General features: G+C 47.3%; 1 protein-coding gene and 1 non-coding gene across 16 annotated transcripts in view; both read right to left on the reverse strand.

Moving 5' to 3' along the window:
• LOC106613115 (eukaryotic translation initiation factor 4 gamma 1) overlaps positions 1-16,608 on the reverse strand; it is a 70,314-nt gene that overhangs the window by 9,202 nt on the left and 44,504 nt on the right. For 9 of the 15 annotated variants that reach the window (XM_082956396.1, XM_082956404.1, XM_082956401.1 and 6 more), the window contains 14 exons: positions 10,217-10,333; positions 9,956-10,028; positions 8,740-9,684; positions 6,532-6,620; positions 5,883-6,069; positions 5,398-5,531; positions 5,064-5,198; positions 4,541-4,948; positions 4,233-4,379; positions 3,856-4,089; positions 3,643-3,747; positions 1,436-1,753; positions 916-1,039; positions 699-834 (listed from right to left, as the gene is read on the reverse strand). In XM_082956396.1, coding sequence (XP_082812522.1) covers positions 699-834; positions 916-1,039; positions 1,436-1,753; positions 3,643-3,747; positions 3,856-4,089; positions 4,233-4,379; positions 4,541-4,948; positions 5,064-5,198; positions 5,398-5,531; positions 5,883-6,069; positions 6,532-6,620; positions 8,740-9,684; positions 9,956-10,028; positions 10,217-10,333 — 3,152 coding nt within the window. Of the gene's footprint in view, positions 1-698; positions 835-915; positions 1,040-1,435; positions 1,754-3,642; positions 3,748-3,855; positions 4,090-4,232; positions 4,380-4,540; positions 4,949-5,063; positions 5,199-5,397; positions 5,532-5,882; positions 6,070-6,531; positions 6,621-8,739; positions 9,685-9,955; positions 10,029-10,216; positions 10,334-11,021; positions 11,246-16,608 lie in introns of those variants that run through there. The other 6 variants (XM_045724719.2, XM_014215063.3, XM_082956402.1 and 3 more) reach the window with 4 other exon arrangements.
• LOC123724190 (small nucleolar RNA SNORA17) lies at positions 7,201-7,328 on the reverse strand. Its single transcript, XR_006756868.1, has one exon. It is a non-coding gene; the product is annotated as a small nucleolar RNA SNORA17 (small nucleolar RNA).

A 16,608-nucleotide genomic window follows, 5' to 3' on the forward strand; every position in this document is an offset into this window, starting at 1 on the left:
TAATGATTGTCATTATCACTTTTATACACCGGGTTACCTACATAGTCAAATAATGATTGTCATTATCACTTTTATACACCGGGTTACCTACATAGTCAAATAATGACTGTCATTATCACTTTTATACACCGGGTTACCTACATAGTCAAATAATGATTGACATATTGTCATTAAATACTTTATTTTGATTAATTTATTCATACCATTTCATCCTTCCACAAGATATATTCCCGACACAAATCTAGGGTTGCTAAAGACGCGACCCAGTCGTTCAGTATTTTTGTTCTGTATCTATGGACACGACCCAGTCGTTCGTTCTAAATGTTCCATTGCCATACTGGCTGGCAACATTCTTATCCCTTGCTTGCTAGCTAGCCAACTACGGCTAACTTACCCTCATGTCAAAAAGTGCAGCCAGAATAAAATGTGAGAATGTCTAGATACTTTTTATAGTGGAGATTGCTTGGCTGGGCTGATGAGACAGTGGATTGCGCAGTCAGATGGAACAGAGTAAATAGGCATTTTAACGTCATAGATTTAGCCGGTGGCAACTTGTGGAACAGACACCTGCTGGAATGTGGTTTTAACCAATCAGCATTAGACCCACCCGTTGTATAAATTCAAACCAGTAACTCTGACACATAGAAAACCTCCCAGATAGAAAGAGATATGTAAAGGACAGGTGTAGTCAGTTGTACCGGCTCAGTGGTGCTGACCTTAGAGGAACTCTTCTGTCCGAGTCCTGTGAGGACCCTGAGGAGGAGGGCTGCTGTGGCTGCAGGGCTGAGAACCGGTTAAGGGTGCTGGTGGCTGGGCGGCCTCCTGACTCTGGGGCTATGAACACACACAGTTTGTTTTAAAATAGACTAAGAGTAGATATTTCACAGTGGTGGGTGAATTGGTAAGAGGACTTACTGGCTTCCCCGGCGGGTTTGGCTCCGGTGGTGCCTCCACTGCTGCCCTTGCCCCAACTGCCCCACATGCCCTTACCCCCGAGCTGGGGCGCCAGCAGCTGGTTGTTGAAGTCCAAAGCCCCGGGCTGCAGAGAGAAGGAGAGGTTAGAAACATTACTGTTGAGGAAAGAAACTAGCAGAATTGTTGGGAGGCAAAACATCTTGAGATCTGAGAAAGGTCTGAGGTTTCAAGTTACATAACTAAGAAGTTTGGAGGAGTCAGGAATGGTAGGGCCATAACACTAAATGGAGGTTAAAAGTTAAGAGGTGTGTGCCATACTACAGAGGGAGTGGGTTTGGGGTTTCAGTTCAACAGATCAGAAGAGTTGGGAATGGTTGGGATGATAGAACTTTGCAATGGGGTTGAAGGTTAAGGAGGTGGGTGCTAGACTACAAGTGGAAGGTGTTGGAGTGTTTCAGTCCTAACTGAGTATGGGTCCACGATATGTGGCTGAGAATCCACAGCATGATGTATCACTGACCTTAGTGATCTTGCTGAGTCGGCTGGTGTCGATGGGTCTGCTCTTGGTGGAGATGGGAACTGTGTTCCAGTCCTCGTCCTGGGGCTGACTCCTCTGGCCCGCCTGGGGGTGTTGGCCCCCGCGGTTCCCCTGATCTCTTCCTCCTCCTCCACCACCACCACCACCACCACCACGTCCTCCACCTCCTCCTCGGGTGTTCTGGTTGAGGAGTTGCTGCTGCACCTTGAGAACCTCCCTGTGCTCCTCCAGCTCAGCATCCTTATGGATCTGCTCTATGGTCTTGGGGCCCTGCTCTCCTCTCCTGGGGACCCACGTATTCTGGGAGGGGGAGTCAGTACAGTAGTTAGATGAAAAAGTCTGGTGTACTCTTAACACTCCATATCTCTTTGAGGCATAAGTCTCTTAGTCAATATATTAAGAGATCAATGGGTCACTTGACAACTAGGCTATAGAAAGAGCGATGTCTTGCCCTACCTTGACACCGCTGTCAGCTTTTCCAGAGAAAGGAAACAAACTAGAGTGCCGTTTACTGGGAAAACAGGGGCCAGTGTGCTCACTGAGTGCAGCTGGTCAGCTCTTATAAAACATCCCAACTGCTGCTTTGGTAACAGCTTTGGTAAGACAATTACTGGGGCTGGAACCATAAAGATCCTAGAAGTCATTTTGTGGTGAACGTGTTGGAACCCTGTCTGAACATGGGTTCCAACACAGACCTACATGTTGTTCAGGGATCAGACATCACAGCACTGCTCTCAACATACTGCAAGTCACAGACTAACAGACAAACACATTGAGGCATTTCTCCAGAAAGGTCTCTGGAGACTTAACTAGTTAAAGTAGAACAGTCCAGCATTGATGTTTTCCAGTAAACTGCATTATGAGAAACCTCAGACAAACACTCACACACAGCTAATAGCACGGTACAAATACATGCACATCTAGACCTTAGAGGCCTAGGCTACAGATTGTTAGTAAACATACCTGTATATCCTTAGTAACTAGTAGTTTTCAAACAAAGTAAGACACGTGAGTTTGTGAACCCCAAAGCCTAGTGAATGAGTCCTAGGCATTATGTTTGGGCTGTATAGCGTATATACACACACACACCAGGGTATTAGGAAATATCCACGGGATGGTTTTTCCCCAATACTGTCAATACCGCTGAAACTATTTCTTTTAAGTGCTTTAATTCATTTGAATATTTGTAGCTACTTAGTAAATGCCTGCAGTGCAATTTAGAAGATCATATTGTAATGTCGAGATCAGTATTAAGCTTACATATAGTCCTGGGAGTAACTGCAGCCCACGCCAGGTGAACTAGTTGCAGTAGGGAATTCACAACTAAATGTTTGCCAGCTAGATATCTTCTAACTATTAAGTTAACTGTCTAAAATGTGCTAAATTCTCTGCAGTTGTGCATTTGGTTTGCTAACTTAGTGCCAAGTTATCTAGCTAAGTGGTTAGCGTCTTGCAATCAAGCTCCTCTTGTTAACAGCAGATAATCCCTTCCTGGATCTAGAGCTAATATTTGTTTTGCGTGTTCAGCAAACTGTGTAGCATTTTTGAGTTACTTGTATAACTTTGAGTGGGATGTCTTTCCTGCAAAGTGTGTCAGAGACTGTATAAATTGTTTGCATGCGTTCGTTAGATTTCACATGTACTTTTTAGCGTTGCTAACCTTGGGATTGAAAATAGCCCTCCTTGTGTTCAGTGCAGATATTACCGAATATTCCGGTATGGCACAAGGTCGGTATGAAGGTAGGACAATCTGGATACTGCCCAAGCCTACTAGGCATGGATAAGTAGTTTATGTGAATATCAAGGGACACATCCATATAGAAGGGTGGTAAACATCTAGGTGGTGAATGACATGGAGAGGAGGGAGGGGTTACAGTAGTTTGGAGCGATGGGATTGGCTGCGGGGGTGCAGACTGACACATGCATGCAAAGAGAGGGCTTGTAAAGGAAGTGAGACTAGAGGTCAGAGGTGATTTGGGGTCATGGATAAGTTCAGAGGTGATGTGGTGTTAGGGGAGAGTATTCTGTCTATGGTAGTTTGACCCATAGTGTTTACTGATAAGCTTGGATACATACCAACCACAGGACAAGGGTCAGTCTGTTTAGATATAGATGACCAAAAGATTTAGGTGAGGGGGCTGAAGCATTCCCCAGACACTGGTGTGGGTGTGTGCGTTAGGAGGTATTACCCTCCTGAGGTCCAGTACGTCCTGCAGCATGAAGCGGATTCTGGACGATGTCTTCTTCTCCTTGATGATCTTGTCCATCTGGACAAAGTACTGGTCCATACGAGGCTACAGAAAGACAGGCAGGTTAGTGTGTAAATCTATGTTAATTAGAAATAATTTGGTGTAAGTGTTCTAAAGGATGTAGGGGTGTGTGTGACACTGGTTCAGCGTTACCTTCGCCTTTTCAAAGTCCAGGTCCTTCCCTATAGTTGACAAGAGTCTACAGAGGCACTCTAGTGACTCCTCATCGTGGTTCTTCAGCAGCTTGACGATGCAGTCGTGCATGATGGCCTCCGTCAGCATCTTCAGCTTGAACAGCTCACCGATGAACTTTATGTTGCCTAGCGACCGGCGCCGTGCCATGTCTTTGGCCTCCTCCAACTCCGCCTTCAGGCGATCCTTCTCCTCCTTCAGACAGGAAGTGATGTAACAGAGGGAGAGGAAGCAGAGGGAGGAATAGTAGATAGATGGTCAGCTAACTCCTACAGAAACCAAAACCAATTCAAAAAGTGAGAGACATATGAATTGATCACTCAGAGCCCAGCTCGTACCATGGCTGCAGCATCCAGCTCTTTTTGCTTTTTGTCAAAGATGACATCATCGTCCTTGTCCTTCTCAAACTCCTTCTGACAGCGGTTCAGAAGCAGCTTGCGGAAATTCACAGTGACTCCCGGCTTGTCTGTAGTGGGGACTTTGAGCTGACGAGAGGAACAGGAAAAACAAGCATTTAGGCCACGGCTGGAGAGCTTTGCAGACGTCACAAAGCATGAGAGTTATCGTGATGAGTGTAGTGGTACCACTCCACAAGTCAGTGGCACAGAACGGAGGTCATCACCGGAACAAGACCAGAGTCACTCACCCCCATAAGGCAGCGGCACATGTTGGCGTAGGCCACTGAGAAGTTGGGTTCAGAGATGGCCTTCTCAAAGATCAGATCTATCACTCCTTTCAGCCTCTCCTCCGTATCGATGGTCAGCTCCTTGACCTGCTTCATCAGCTGTTGGAACATCTGAGGGGTCAGCTTGTTCAGGATACTACGGACCCTCTTAAACAGCTCCTGGGTCTTGGCCTGTTCTGGGTCATCGCTCTCCTCCTCAGGAGCAGCTTGCCCACTGGCAGCCTTCTTGACAGCGGGCTTCCAGGCATCCTCAGCCTTGTTGAGCTTCACGTCGTCCGTCAGAGACGAAGAGATGTTGATGATCCTCCTGGGCTCCTTACGCTGGCCCTGCTGGGAGCGACGCGGTCCTCCACCACTCATACCAGAGGGCTGGAGGAGAGAAGGAAAAGAAATTCAGTCCACATTGTTTTAATATCGTCCCTGAATTTCAGAATCAAGAGTGTATTCTGAGAAGATTGACAGCTAGTTTCCCATGCTAACTCACTGGTCCTCCTCTGTGTCCACCCCCTCCACCCATTCCAGGCCTGCCCAGGTTGGCAAATGAGGGCGTGAAGTCGGGGCCCATGTTCATCCCCGGCAAACGGCTGGGGTCCAGCTGGCGGAGAGGGGCCTTATTCGCCTGGAGAGAGAGAAGTAGTACCAAAAAGAAAGAAAGAAAGAAATAGTACCAGGAAGAAAGAGAGAATGATGGATACAAAGAAAGACAAAATAAATAACTGGTGAATAAAGTGGTCCATCTGAAGAAAGAATAAATAGACTTATCAAATGGATCGTGCAGTGGTTACTCCAGTCCAGCAGGGGACAGAGTTGTACTGTACCGTGTCCAGCACCACATCACTGATCTGAGGCAGGCCCTCAGGCTTGGACATGGCAGCACTGATGAACTGGAAGCCCAGCAGGAAGTCCCTGTCATACCTCTTCTTCTCCTCTGGGTCTATAGGCCTACATAGTTCTGGAGGAGAGGAGGAACAAGGAATTATAGAGGAATCACATATGTGAGTTTTCATCAGTATAGTTTAGGTTGGTAGAGTTGGGGTATTTAGTCTGGCATCCGAACTAAGTATCGCTCAGTTTCACTAATGTTTCCCTTAAAAAATAATGATCATACATTGATGTCAAATGGGACTTTAGGACCCATGCTCTGACGAAGCATTTCCAAAAAAGTGGAACTTTGCATCCTCTTGACTGACAGTAAATGCAGATCATGTGAGATCAGGTGTAGAGAATAACATTAAGAGGATAACGTTTCTAAGTATGTATATAAATGTTACACAGCTTCTTAGGGCCAAGGTTCAGAACCCACCCTCTTTGTACTGGTACTTCAGATCCCCGGGCTTGGGTTCAATGTTCTCTGCATCCAGTTTGTCCTCCTTCTCCTCCCATGTCTCATCCACCTCTGCGACGGCAGGGGTGGCGGCTGGGCGGGGCTCCTCAGCGTCAGAGGCAGAAGTGGGTGTGGCCTGCTCTGGCGGGCTCTGCACTACCTGCTCCTGGAGAGGGGGAGAGAAGAAGAAGGGGGTGTGAGAGCGGGCGAGACAGACCGAGGGAAAAAGAGGGGGGGTAGAGGAAAGAGTATTAGTCTATAAAACCAGGCATTCTTAAAACTTTGATATGACATGGCGTGGGTGGTGTGTGTGATATGACATGGCGTGGGTGGTGTGTGTGATATGACATGGCGTGGGTGGTGTGTGTGATATGACATGGCGTGGGTGGTGTGTGTGATATGACATGGCGTGGGTGGTGTGTGTGATATGACATAGTGTGGGTGGTGTGTGTGATATGACATAGTGTGGGTGGTGTGTGTGATATGACATGGCGTGGGTGGTGTGTGTGATATGACATGGCGTGGGTGGTGTGTGTGATATGACATGGTGTGGGTGGTGTGTGTGATATGACATGGCGTGGGTGGTGTGTGTGATATGACATGGCGTGGGTGGTGTGTGTGAACGGACCTCCTTAAAGGCATCCAGGAGGTCTCCAACAGCCTCCTTCCTGTTCAGATCCTTCATCTTCCTCTTCTTCTTAGGCACAGAAACAGCAGCTACAAGCAGAACACCACAAACACAGTCAGACTAAACCTCTATGGACTGACACTCAGTACCAATCCAACCCTAGCACCCAAACCCTAGCACCCAAACCCTAGCACCCAAACCCTAGCACCCAAACCCTAGCACCCAAACCCTAGCACCCAAACCCTAGCACCCAAACCCTAGCACCCAAACCCTAGCACCCAAACCCTAGCACCCAAACCCTAGCACCCAAACCCTAGCACCCAAACCCTAGCAGTTACCACATTGCCACCTATCCAAAGTTGTATTTTTATGGCTTTCTGTTGGCGCGATTATCATTCCAAGTACCCACTATACTGTGTCCTCGGCGTAGACATAACCCTGTCACTCTCTACCCCTCATGACACATGCTCGACCGACAGTCAGACTGCAACGCCTCAAGTACCCACTATACTGTGTCCTCGGCGTAGACATAACCCTGTCACTCTCTACCCCTCATGACACATGCTCGACCGACAGTCAGACTGCAACGCCTCAAGTACACACTATACTGTGTCCTCGGCGTAGACATAACCCTGTCACTCTCTACCCCTCATGACACATGCTCGACCGACAGTCAGACTGCAACGCCTCAAGTACCCACTATACTGTGTCCTCGGCGTAGACATAACCCTGTCACTCTCTACCCCTCATGACACATGCTCGACAGACAGTCAGACTGCAACACCTCAAGGGGCAGATCCTCCTAGCCAATGTCTTATCTTCACAAAGTGCCAAGAAGTTGGGTTAGGAATTAAGAAAGACAATGTGGTTGAATGACAGACAGATGGATCTAGAACTGTGGTTCCCAAACTTTTTATAGTCCCGTACCCCTTCAAACATTCAACCTCCAGCTGCGTACCCCTTCTAGCACCAGGGTCAGCACACTCTCAAATGTTGTTTTTTGCCATCATTGTAAACCTGCCACACACTATACAATACATTTATTAAACATAAGAATGAGTTTGTCACAACCTGGCTCATGGGAAGTGACAAAGAGCTCTTATAGAACCAGGGCACAAATAATAATATAATAATAATCACTAATTTTGCTCTTTATTTAACCATCTTACATATAAAACCTTATTTGTTCATCGAAAATTGTGAATAACTCCCCACGGGATAATGACGGGTATTTGAAAGGGTGAAGGGTGTGTTTGAAAGGATGGACATAACTCTGTAATGTTGGGTTGTATTGGAGAGAGTCTCAGTCTTAAATCATTTTCCACACAGTCTGTGCCTGTATTTAGTTTTCATGCTAGTGAGGGCCGAGAATCCACTCTCACATAGGTACGTGGTTGCAAAGGGCATCAGTGTCTTAACAGCACAATTTGCCAAGGCAGGACACTCTGAGCGCAGCCCTATCCAGAAATCTGGCAGTGGCTTCTGATTAAATTACATTTTCACAGAACCGCTTGTTGCAATTTCGATGAGGCTCTCTTGTTCAGATATCGGTAAGTGTACTGGAGGCAGGGCATGAAAGGGATAACGAATCCAGTTGTTTGTGTCGTCCGTTTCAGGAAAGTACCTGCGTAATTGCGCACCCAACTCACTCAGGTGCTTCGCTATATCACATTGTCACTGTAGTGTCCAAAACATCTATCAAGCCGTCAGGCATTCCCTTGGCAGCAAGAGCCTCTCGGTGGATGCTGCAGTGTACCCAAGTGGCGTCTGGAGCAACTGCTTGCACGTGCGTTACCACTCCACTATGTCTCCCTGTCACGGCTTTTGCACCACCAGGACAGATACCAACATGAGCAGCAGCTACGTTTGGCTACATACGGATCGTTAGTGGAATTCCCGCGAGAGAGTAACGGTTAATGTGATTGGATGTTAACTATTTGACTAGGCTACCTGTATTTGACATGTTATTTTGCTGAACACTAGATGGTTTAATTTTATTTTTGGCAGTGAAACGAGGCTACTCAGGCGAGAGAAAACCTCACCCAAATGTATAACCCCATTGGAAAATATAAATGGACTGTTTGAAAATGTGAAAAAAATAATAATTGTAATCACATTTTTATTTGGCATCCCCCTGACAGCATTGCCCCAGTTTGGGAATACCTGATCTAGACAGGGAGAAATAGTGAGAGTCCGACTGATACTGACCTTGCATAGAATTCTCCCCGGCTGGGGTGGTGCGCTGTGATGGTGGAGAGTCCATCTCGTCTTCCATTTGGCGAGGGGTTACCTCTGTAGTACTAGCAGTCTCAGCTAGGACCACAAGGGCAACGGTAGCCTGGACGACGGGGTCGGGCGTTGCCGTGGCGGCGACAGGTGCGGGTGCCTCCCTCTGTAATGGGGCCACCTCAGGCTCAGCGAAGGGGCTGAGGTCACACTCAGACGACTCTGCAGACACCTTCTCAGGGTCCTGGGGGCTGGGGAGTGGCAGGCCGTTGGGCAGCCGGAGCTCCTCTGGCTGGGCGATGGGAAAGTCCAGCGGGGGTTCTGCTGCCTGGGGGGAGGGCATGGTGATGGACAGGGCTGCTGGCTCCTCCTCTGGGAGTGGCTGGGGGGCAGACACACCATTAGTGCCGCTGCTAGGGTTGGTCACTGGAGCAAGGGAAGGCTCAGGTTTAGATGATGTAGTCACTTCTCTAGCCTCCGTCACCTCTTTAATCTCCTCTTTCTCCTTCACCTCCTCCCGCGCCTCCTTGGCGGCTGAGGGCTGCTCCTCGGCTGCAGGAGTGGGGCGGGGTTCAAGCAGGGGTGCAGGGTAAGCAGGCACTTTAGGGGCGGATAGGGCTGGAGCAGCGGTTGGGGCAGGAGCAGCGGTTGGGGCTGGAGCAGCGGCCGGGGCTGGAGCAGCGGCCGGGGCTGGAGCGTCCATCATGTCTGCAATGGGACTAGTTGAGGGTGGGGTGGTGCCAGGGGCAGTAGTGTGGAGGGTGGTAGTTACCCGCGGGGGTGTGGGTAGGTCCTGGGGTAAGGAAGGGGATTTACTGTCCGTGTCTGGGAGTTTGACCTCTGTAGGGGCAGTCTTGACCAGTTCAGGGGTTTTAGACAGGGCTGGGGGGCCAGTGATGAGTGTGGCTGCAGGTTTCCCTCTGTCATCTGACGAGGAAAAGAGATGCTTGAGGATGTGGTCCATAGTACCATACTAATGTTAAAATTCACCCTCGTCATTTGATCATCTTTTGATAATTACCCACTTATTATCAATCCGTTATTAGATGATCAAAATGCATGGGACCTTTCCAACGGAGCATTTTGTCTATGTGATTTATTCAAATTCACGAAAAATGACTTCTATATACTGAATGTGAACCAATGAGAGACGGCCAGCTACATCCTTCAAGATCACCTGACCCCTCGGCCAACTCACCTGGTCTGACCACGACAGGGGTCGTGTTCTCACCGTTGGCCTGGGCTACGGCTGGGCCCTCTGATCCAGATGACTAACGGAGGGACAGAACAACAACACCCAAACATTAGGGAACTCGAGCGGACACAACCATATGACAGCCTTATGACAGGTTAGAAACAATGGATGGGCAGACATTTTCATATTGAACAGATACGTGACTGTATAGTAGCAAAGCTGTGTAAAGGGATGATGGTTGGTGACGAGGGTATGGTAGCTCACCTCTGAAGAGTCGTCGCTCACCTGTGGGGGTGTGGGGGTGGAGCCACTGCGGGTGCCCCCTGACATAATCTCCTCAGTGATATCTTTACCACCCTGGTTAGGGTCTCGTATTATGATCTATACAGAGGACACAAGACAACAGTGAGGGATACAAGAATAACAAATAGAAAAAAGGAGCGTGAGAGCCTTAAAGAAAAACTTGTTATTCGCTCTTGGTTCATTAACTTTCTAAAGGAGAAAGGGAGCAAAAAAGAGAGAAAGAGCGAGAGTAAAGGAGAGAGGGGGAGGAGAAAGCTGAAGAGAAGAGCTGTCACAGCTAACTGGGTTCTATGATGCTAGGCCCTGTTTCCAAAAGTCTTGTGTTGTACAGTAGGGCTGTGGCCTAGCAGCGTCTTGTCATTCAGCAGAGCTACATTTCTCACATACTGACAAGAAACACCAGCCCCACAACAGCTATGCAGCCTGACAAACAGATTTCTCCATGGACTACCGCCTTGTTTTAGCGAATTCTTACCCAACAAAATTTGACAAACAACTTCAGCCAAGTGAACAAATTCCAGTGCATTTTCTTTGCTCTCTCCATATGATCACTCAAACTACACCAAGAAAACTAGCCAGATTTGATGTTATTTAAAAGCACATCGTACAGGACTCCTTCAAACTTCTGAAAAACAGATTACTCACAAGGCGTGCCCTTACACAGAGCCACATGTTTTCTATCACAAACTCTCCTCTCTCTCACACACTAAGAGTTGTTAGCAACAGGCGTGAGACAGCACATTCCCCCGCTGGTAGAGTCATTTACCTGGCACACGGACAGGCTCCAGAGTCCCTAACAGGCCTCTCTCATCCAGGGGCCCGAGTTGAGCTGTCGGCCTGGGAACACGCACGCACGTAGCCTACTCCCTCAACTCAGTGAGCAGAGCCAACAGGGCAGAGCCTCGTTCCCAGCTCGCGCACACACACGTACAGAGTGAGCGAGAGAAGCCAGAGTGACTGGCCTTGTGGAGCTGCAGCACTGGAATGCAAGCGCCCCCGCCCACTGAACTACAGAGTCAAAGGGGGCCAAAGGGGGGGGGGAGGGAAGAGGGATTCCAGGAAGAAAAAAAATATAAAACTCAGCCAATAAGATCAGGCTAGTGCCAAAAAATGTATAAATACAAAAATAAATGTTTTCTATCTTAGCTGCTTTTCTGTCATTCTGTGCACACACTCACTCCTAAATATTTCAGCCTCTTCCTGGGAGAGAGGGAGGGGCAGTGGATGGAAGAGGGGAGACGGGGTATGCCACAGGAGCAGCAGCAGAGACAGAGAGAGAGAGAAGGGGAGGAGATAGGTCAGCCATTGTGCTTCCGCTCAGAGGGGGAGGAGAATGGAAGCCACGTGGAGCTGAGCTATGTGCTGACTTGTCCTTTAACTCCCCCTTCCTCTACCCAGAGACCAGAGAGAGTGAGGAGACCATTTTTTATGGAGAGCAGGGGAGGAAAAAAAATACAGGCCAACGCACTGCTTGAAGGCAGTAGTTAACAAAAGAAAAAAAATAGATACAATAAAAAGACAGCTACGACTAAGTAGTCTGCTTAGCGCGGCTGAAAAACAGCTTTACACTTCATACTCTTTTGCCAGAATACCGACAGAGATTTTTGAAACCATATAGAAAGACAGTGCGTGACTCAGACAGACTGGCTGAAGCATGACTCACTGCGGGGCGTGCCGCTGCAGCTCTTCCTCCCCAGTCCCCGTCTACCATCCTCCTAGTGGGACTGGGAGAGTCTCTGAAGGACCTTGAGCAGCGTGGGACAGGACAGCTTGGCCGGCCATAGTCCGCCACAGCAACCACAGCCAGCTGCATGCTCCCACAGCCAGTGATAAAGCAGCCAGGCCCACCGTACCATACAGAGCACAGATACACTGAAGACAAGTCCACCATACTGAACACAGATACTCAATTCGATAAACCTAGCACATCGTAGAAAACAGATGCGCTACAGACTGGATCAGTCTACCATAGAGCACAGTCTAACCTAGATCAGCCAGGTCCACTTTAGTCAGATCAGCACAGGGACAAATCAGTTCAGTCCAACAGAGTGCAGTAGAACACAAGGAAAACTTGATCGGTAGTCTGCCATTGAGGTACTAAAAAACCAGACCAGCCAAGTCCACCATAGACAGTAGGTCTGGGAACAGGGATCTCACAATAAAATATTATGACGATACTTAGGTACCGATACAATACGAATTGCGATTCTCATGAGATATATATATACATACATACACAGTCGTGGCCAAAAGTTTTGGGAATTACACAAATATACATTTCCAAAGTCTGCTGTCTCATTTTGTATGACGGCAATTTGCATATACTCCAGAATGTTATGAAGAGTGATCACTTTTATAATAGGGTGAAATCGTGCCAGATTGCAGTTCCTAGGGCTTCCACTAGATGTCAACAGTCTTTAGAAAGAGTTTCATGCTGGTTTTTGGAAAAATGAGCCAGAAATTGTAGTTTTTCTAGGTGGCTCCCATTTTGGCTGTAGTGTTTCCAAGCGCGTGGAAGAGAGCGTGTTCTTTGGTCTTTTTCTCCGGTAAAGACAATAACGATTCTCCGTCTTAAATTTTATAGTTTATTTGCGTATTAGGGTACCTAAGGTTTGATTATAAACGTTGATTGACTTGTTTGGATAAGTTTATTGGTGATGTTCATTTTGAAGGAGGGAAACCGAGTGGATTGACTGAAGCGCACCAGCTAAACTGAGTTTTTATGGATATAAAGAACTTTATCGAACAAAAGGACCATTTGTAATGTAACTGGGACCTTTTGGAGTGCCAACAGAAGAAGATCCTCAAAAGGTAAGGCATATACTATATAGCCATTTCTGAATTCCGTGTCGCAACTCCTTGGTTGAAAATGATTTGTTATGCATTTGTGCGCTGGGCGCTGTCCTCAGATAATCGCATGGTTTGCTTTCGCCGTAAAGCCTTTTTGAAATCTGACACAGCGGCTGGATTAACAACAAGTTAAGCTTTATTTTTATGTATTGCACTTGTGATTTCATGAAAGTTTAATTTTATAGTGATTTAATTTGAATTTGGCTAGCGTCCCACTAATCCACAAGAAGTTAACACAGGTGTGAGTGTTGACGAGGACAAGGCTGGAGATCACTCTGTCATGCTGATTCAGTTTGAATAACAGACTGGAAGCTTCAAAAGGAGGGTGGTGCTTGGAATCATTGTTCTTCCTCTAAACCATGGTTACCTGCAAGGAAACACGTGCCGTCATCATTGCTTTGCACAAAAAAAGGCTTCACAGGCAAGGATATTGCTGCCAGTAAGATTGCACCTAAATCAACCATTTATCGGATCATGTGAAGAAGGCTTCAGGGCGCCCAAGAAATTCCAGCAAGTGCCAGGACCGTCTCCTAAAGTTGATTCAGCGGCGGGATCGGGGCACCACCAGTACAGAGCTTGCTCAGGAATGGCAGCAGGCAGGTGTGAGTGCATCTGCACGCACAGTGAGGCAACAACGTTTGGAGGATGGCCTGGTGTCAAGAAGAGCAGCAAAAAAGCCACTTCTCTCCAGGAAAAACATCAAGGACAGACTGATATTCTGCAAAAGGTACAGGGATTGGACTGCTGAGGACTGGGGTAAAGTCATTTTCTCTGATGAATCCCCTTTCCGATTGCTTGGGGCATCCGGAAAAAAGTGTGCAGTATTATTTTTATGTATTATTTCTTACATTGTTACCACAGGAAATCTTAAATCTTATTACACACAGCTGGGAAGAACTATTGGATATAAGAGCAACGTCAACTTACCAACATTACGACCAGGAATAAGACTTTCCAGAAGCGGATCATCTGTTTGACCACCACTCAGGACAAAGGACCGAATCCCAGAAGCCGACCCAAAACAACAGCGCCGCAGACGGAGCGGCCTCTTGGTCAGGCTCTGTAGACATGCACGACGCCCACCGCTCCCAAATATACTACTCGCCAATGTCCAGTCTCTTGACAACAAGGTAGATGAAATTCGAGCAAGGGTTGCCTTCCAGAGAGACATCAGAGATTGTAACGTTCTCTGTTTCAAGGAAACATAGCTCACTCGGGATATGTTGTCGGAATCGGTTCAGCCAGCAGGCTTCTCCATGCATCGCACCGACAGAGATAAACTCCTCTCTGGGAAGAGGAAGGGCGAGGGTGTACGCGTCATGATTAACGACTCATGGTGTAATACCAACAACATACAGGAACTCAAGTCCTTCTGCTCACCCGACCTAGAATCAAATGCCGACTATATTATCTCCCAAGAGAATTCTCGTCAGTTATCGTCACAGCTGTGTACATTCCCCCTCGACAGCAGACAGCCCTCAAGGAACTTCACTGGACTCTATGTAAACTGGAAAGCATATATCCTGAGGCTGCATTTATTGTAGCTGGGGATTTAAACAAAGCAAATTTGAGAACAAGGCTACCTAAATTCTATCAGCATATTGATTACACTACGCACGGATGTAATACACTTTATCACTGCTATTCTAACTTCGGCGATGCATACAAAGCCCGCCCTCCCTTCGGCAAATCCAACCATGACGCTGACTAGCTCCTACCGTCTTATAGGCAGAAACAAAGAGGATGTACCAGTGACTAGAACCATTCAACGCTGGACTGACCAATCGGAATCCACGCTTCAAGAGTGATAAAAACACGCTGACTGGGATATGTTCCGGTCAGCCTCAGATAACATCTGTGAGTGACTTTATAAGGAAGTGTATAGGCGATGTTGTACCCACTGTGACTATTAAAACCAACCCTAACCAGAAACCGTGGATGGATGGCGGCATTCGCGCAAAACTGAAAGTGCGAACCTCCTCATTTAACCATGGAAAGAGATCTGGAAATATGGCTGAATATAAACAGTGTCGTTATTCCCTCCGCAAGGCAATCAAACAAGCGAAATACCGGTACAGGGACAAAGTGGAGGTGCAATTCAACGGCTCAGACACGAGACCTATGTGGCAGAGTCTACAGGAAATCATGGACTACAAAAAGAAAACCAGCCATGTCACAGACACCGATGTCACACTTCCAGACAAACTAAACACCTTCTTTGCCCGCTTTTAGGACAGTGCCACCGTCACACACCCCCCCCCCCCCCTCCGTGGCGGATGTGAGTAAGACATTTAAATGTGTTCATCTTCGCAAGGTTGCTGGCCCAGACAGCATCCCTAGCCACGTACACAGAGCATGCGCAGACCAGCTGGCTGGTGTGGTCACGGACATATTCAAATCACTCCCTATCCAAATCTGCTCTCCCCACATGCTTCAATATGGCCACCATTGTTCCTGTACCCAAGAAGGCAAAGATAACTGAACTAAATGACTACCGCCCTGTAGCACTCACTTCTGTCATCATGAAGTGCTTTGAGAGACTAGTCAAGGATCATATCACCTCCACCTTACCGGCCACCCTAGACCCACTTCAGTTTGCATACCGCCCAAACAGATCCACAGACGAAGCAATTGCCATCACACTGCACACCGCCCTATCCCATCTGGACAAGAGGAATACCTATGTAAGAATTAGGGATGCACAATATTAAAAAAAATACATAAATACATTTTTTTTATTTGGTGAACATATCGGAATCGGCCAATATTAGCTAAAAATGCCAACATCATCCAATGTCTAGTTTAACGCCCCGATGTGCAAAACCGATGCCAATACTGACGTGTATACCTATATAACGTAATGCCACCACGTAAAATGTTGCGCTATACGTGCAACACAGCATTCTTAAACTAGCCCACAATGTCTGCTGTGTGGATCGAGCAGTCAACAAGTCGAGCAGTCATTTGAAAGAGTAACAACATTTCAGCAAGACAACTCAAAGGTGAAATCCATTAAAGCCAAGATAATGAGATTCAGTGCCTTTGACAATCAACCGTTCTCTGTCGTGGGTGATGTTGGCTTTTGCCAACTGGTCGAGCACCAGTACACACTACCAAGTGCGCTATTTTTCAAATGTTACCCTACCGGAGTTACACAGTAATAGCGTCACTGCTATTAGCTTCACGACATACATACTATGGAACGCCGTTTGGGTCATCGCGGGTCAAAAAAAAGATACAGTATCACTGTCAAAGCTGTACAAAAAAAGTCTGCAAACAAGCAAACACCGGCCACGAACGATGTGCTTACAATACCGTGTTGGTAATAAAGCATAATTGGTTCGACCGCAACTTCTGGGGTAGCTAGCTTTAGCTTGGTACCTAGCTAGCACTAATACAACCAACCTGAAAACAATGACCAGTAGAAACGGCAGTCATTTTCATTATTCTTGGCAATGATTTAGGAATCCTTGTGTAACTATTAGCTAGGTTGCCACTTGTTG

The sequence above is a fragment of the Salmo salar genome, chromosome 09 (assembly GCF_965601325.2).
Source record: "Salmo salar chromosome 09, fSalSal1, whole genome shotgun sequence".
NCBI lineage: Eukaryota > Metazoa > Chordata > Actinopteri > Salmoniformes > Salmonidae > Salmo > Salmo salar.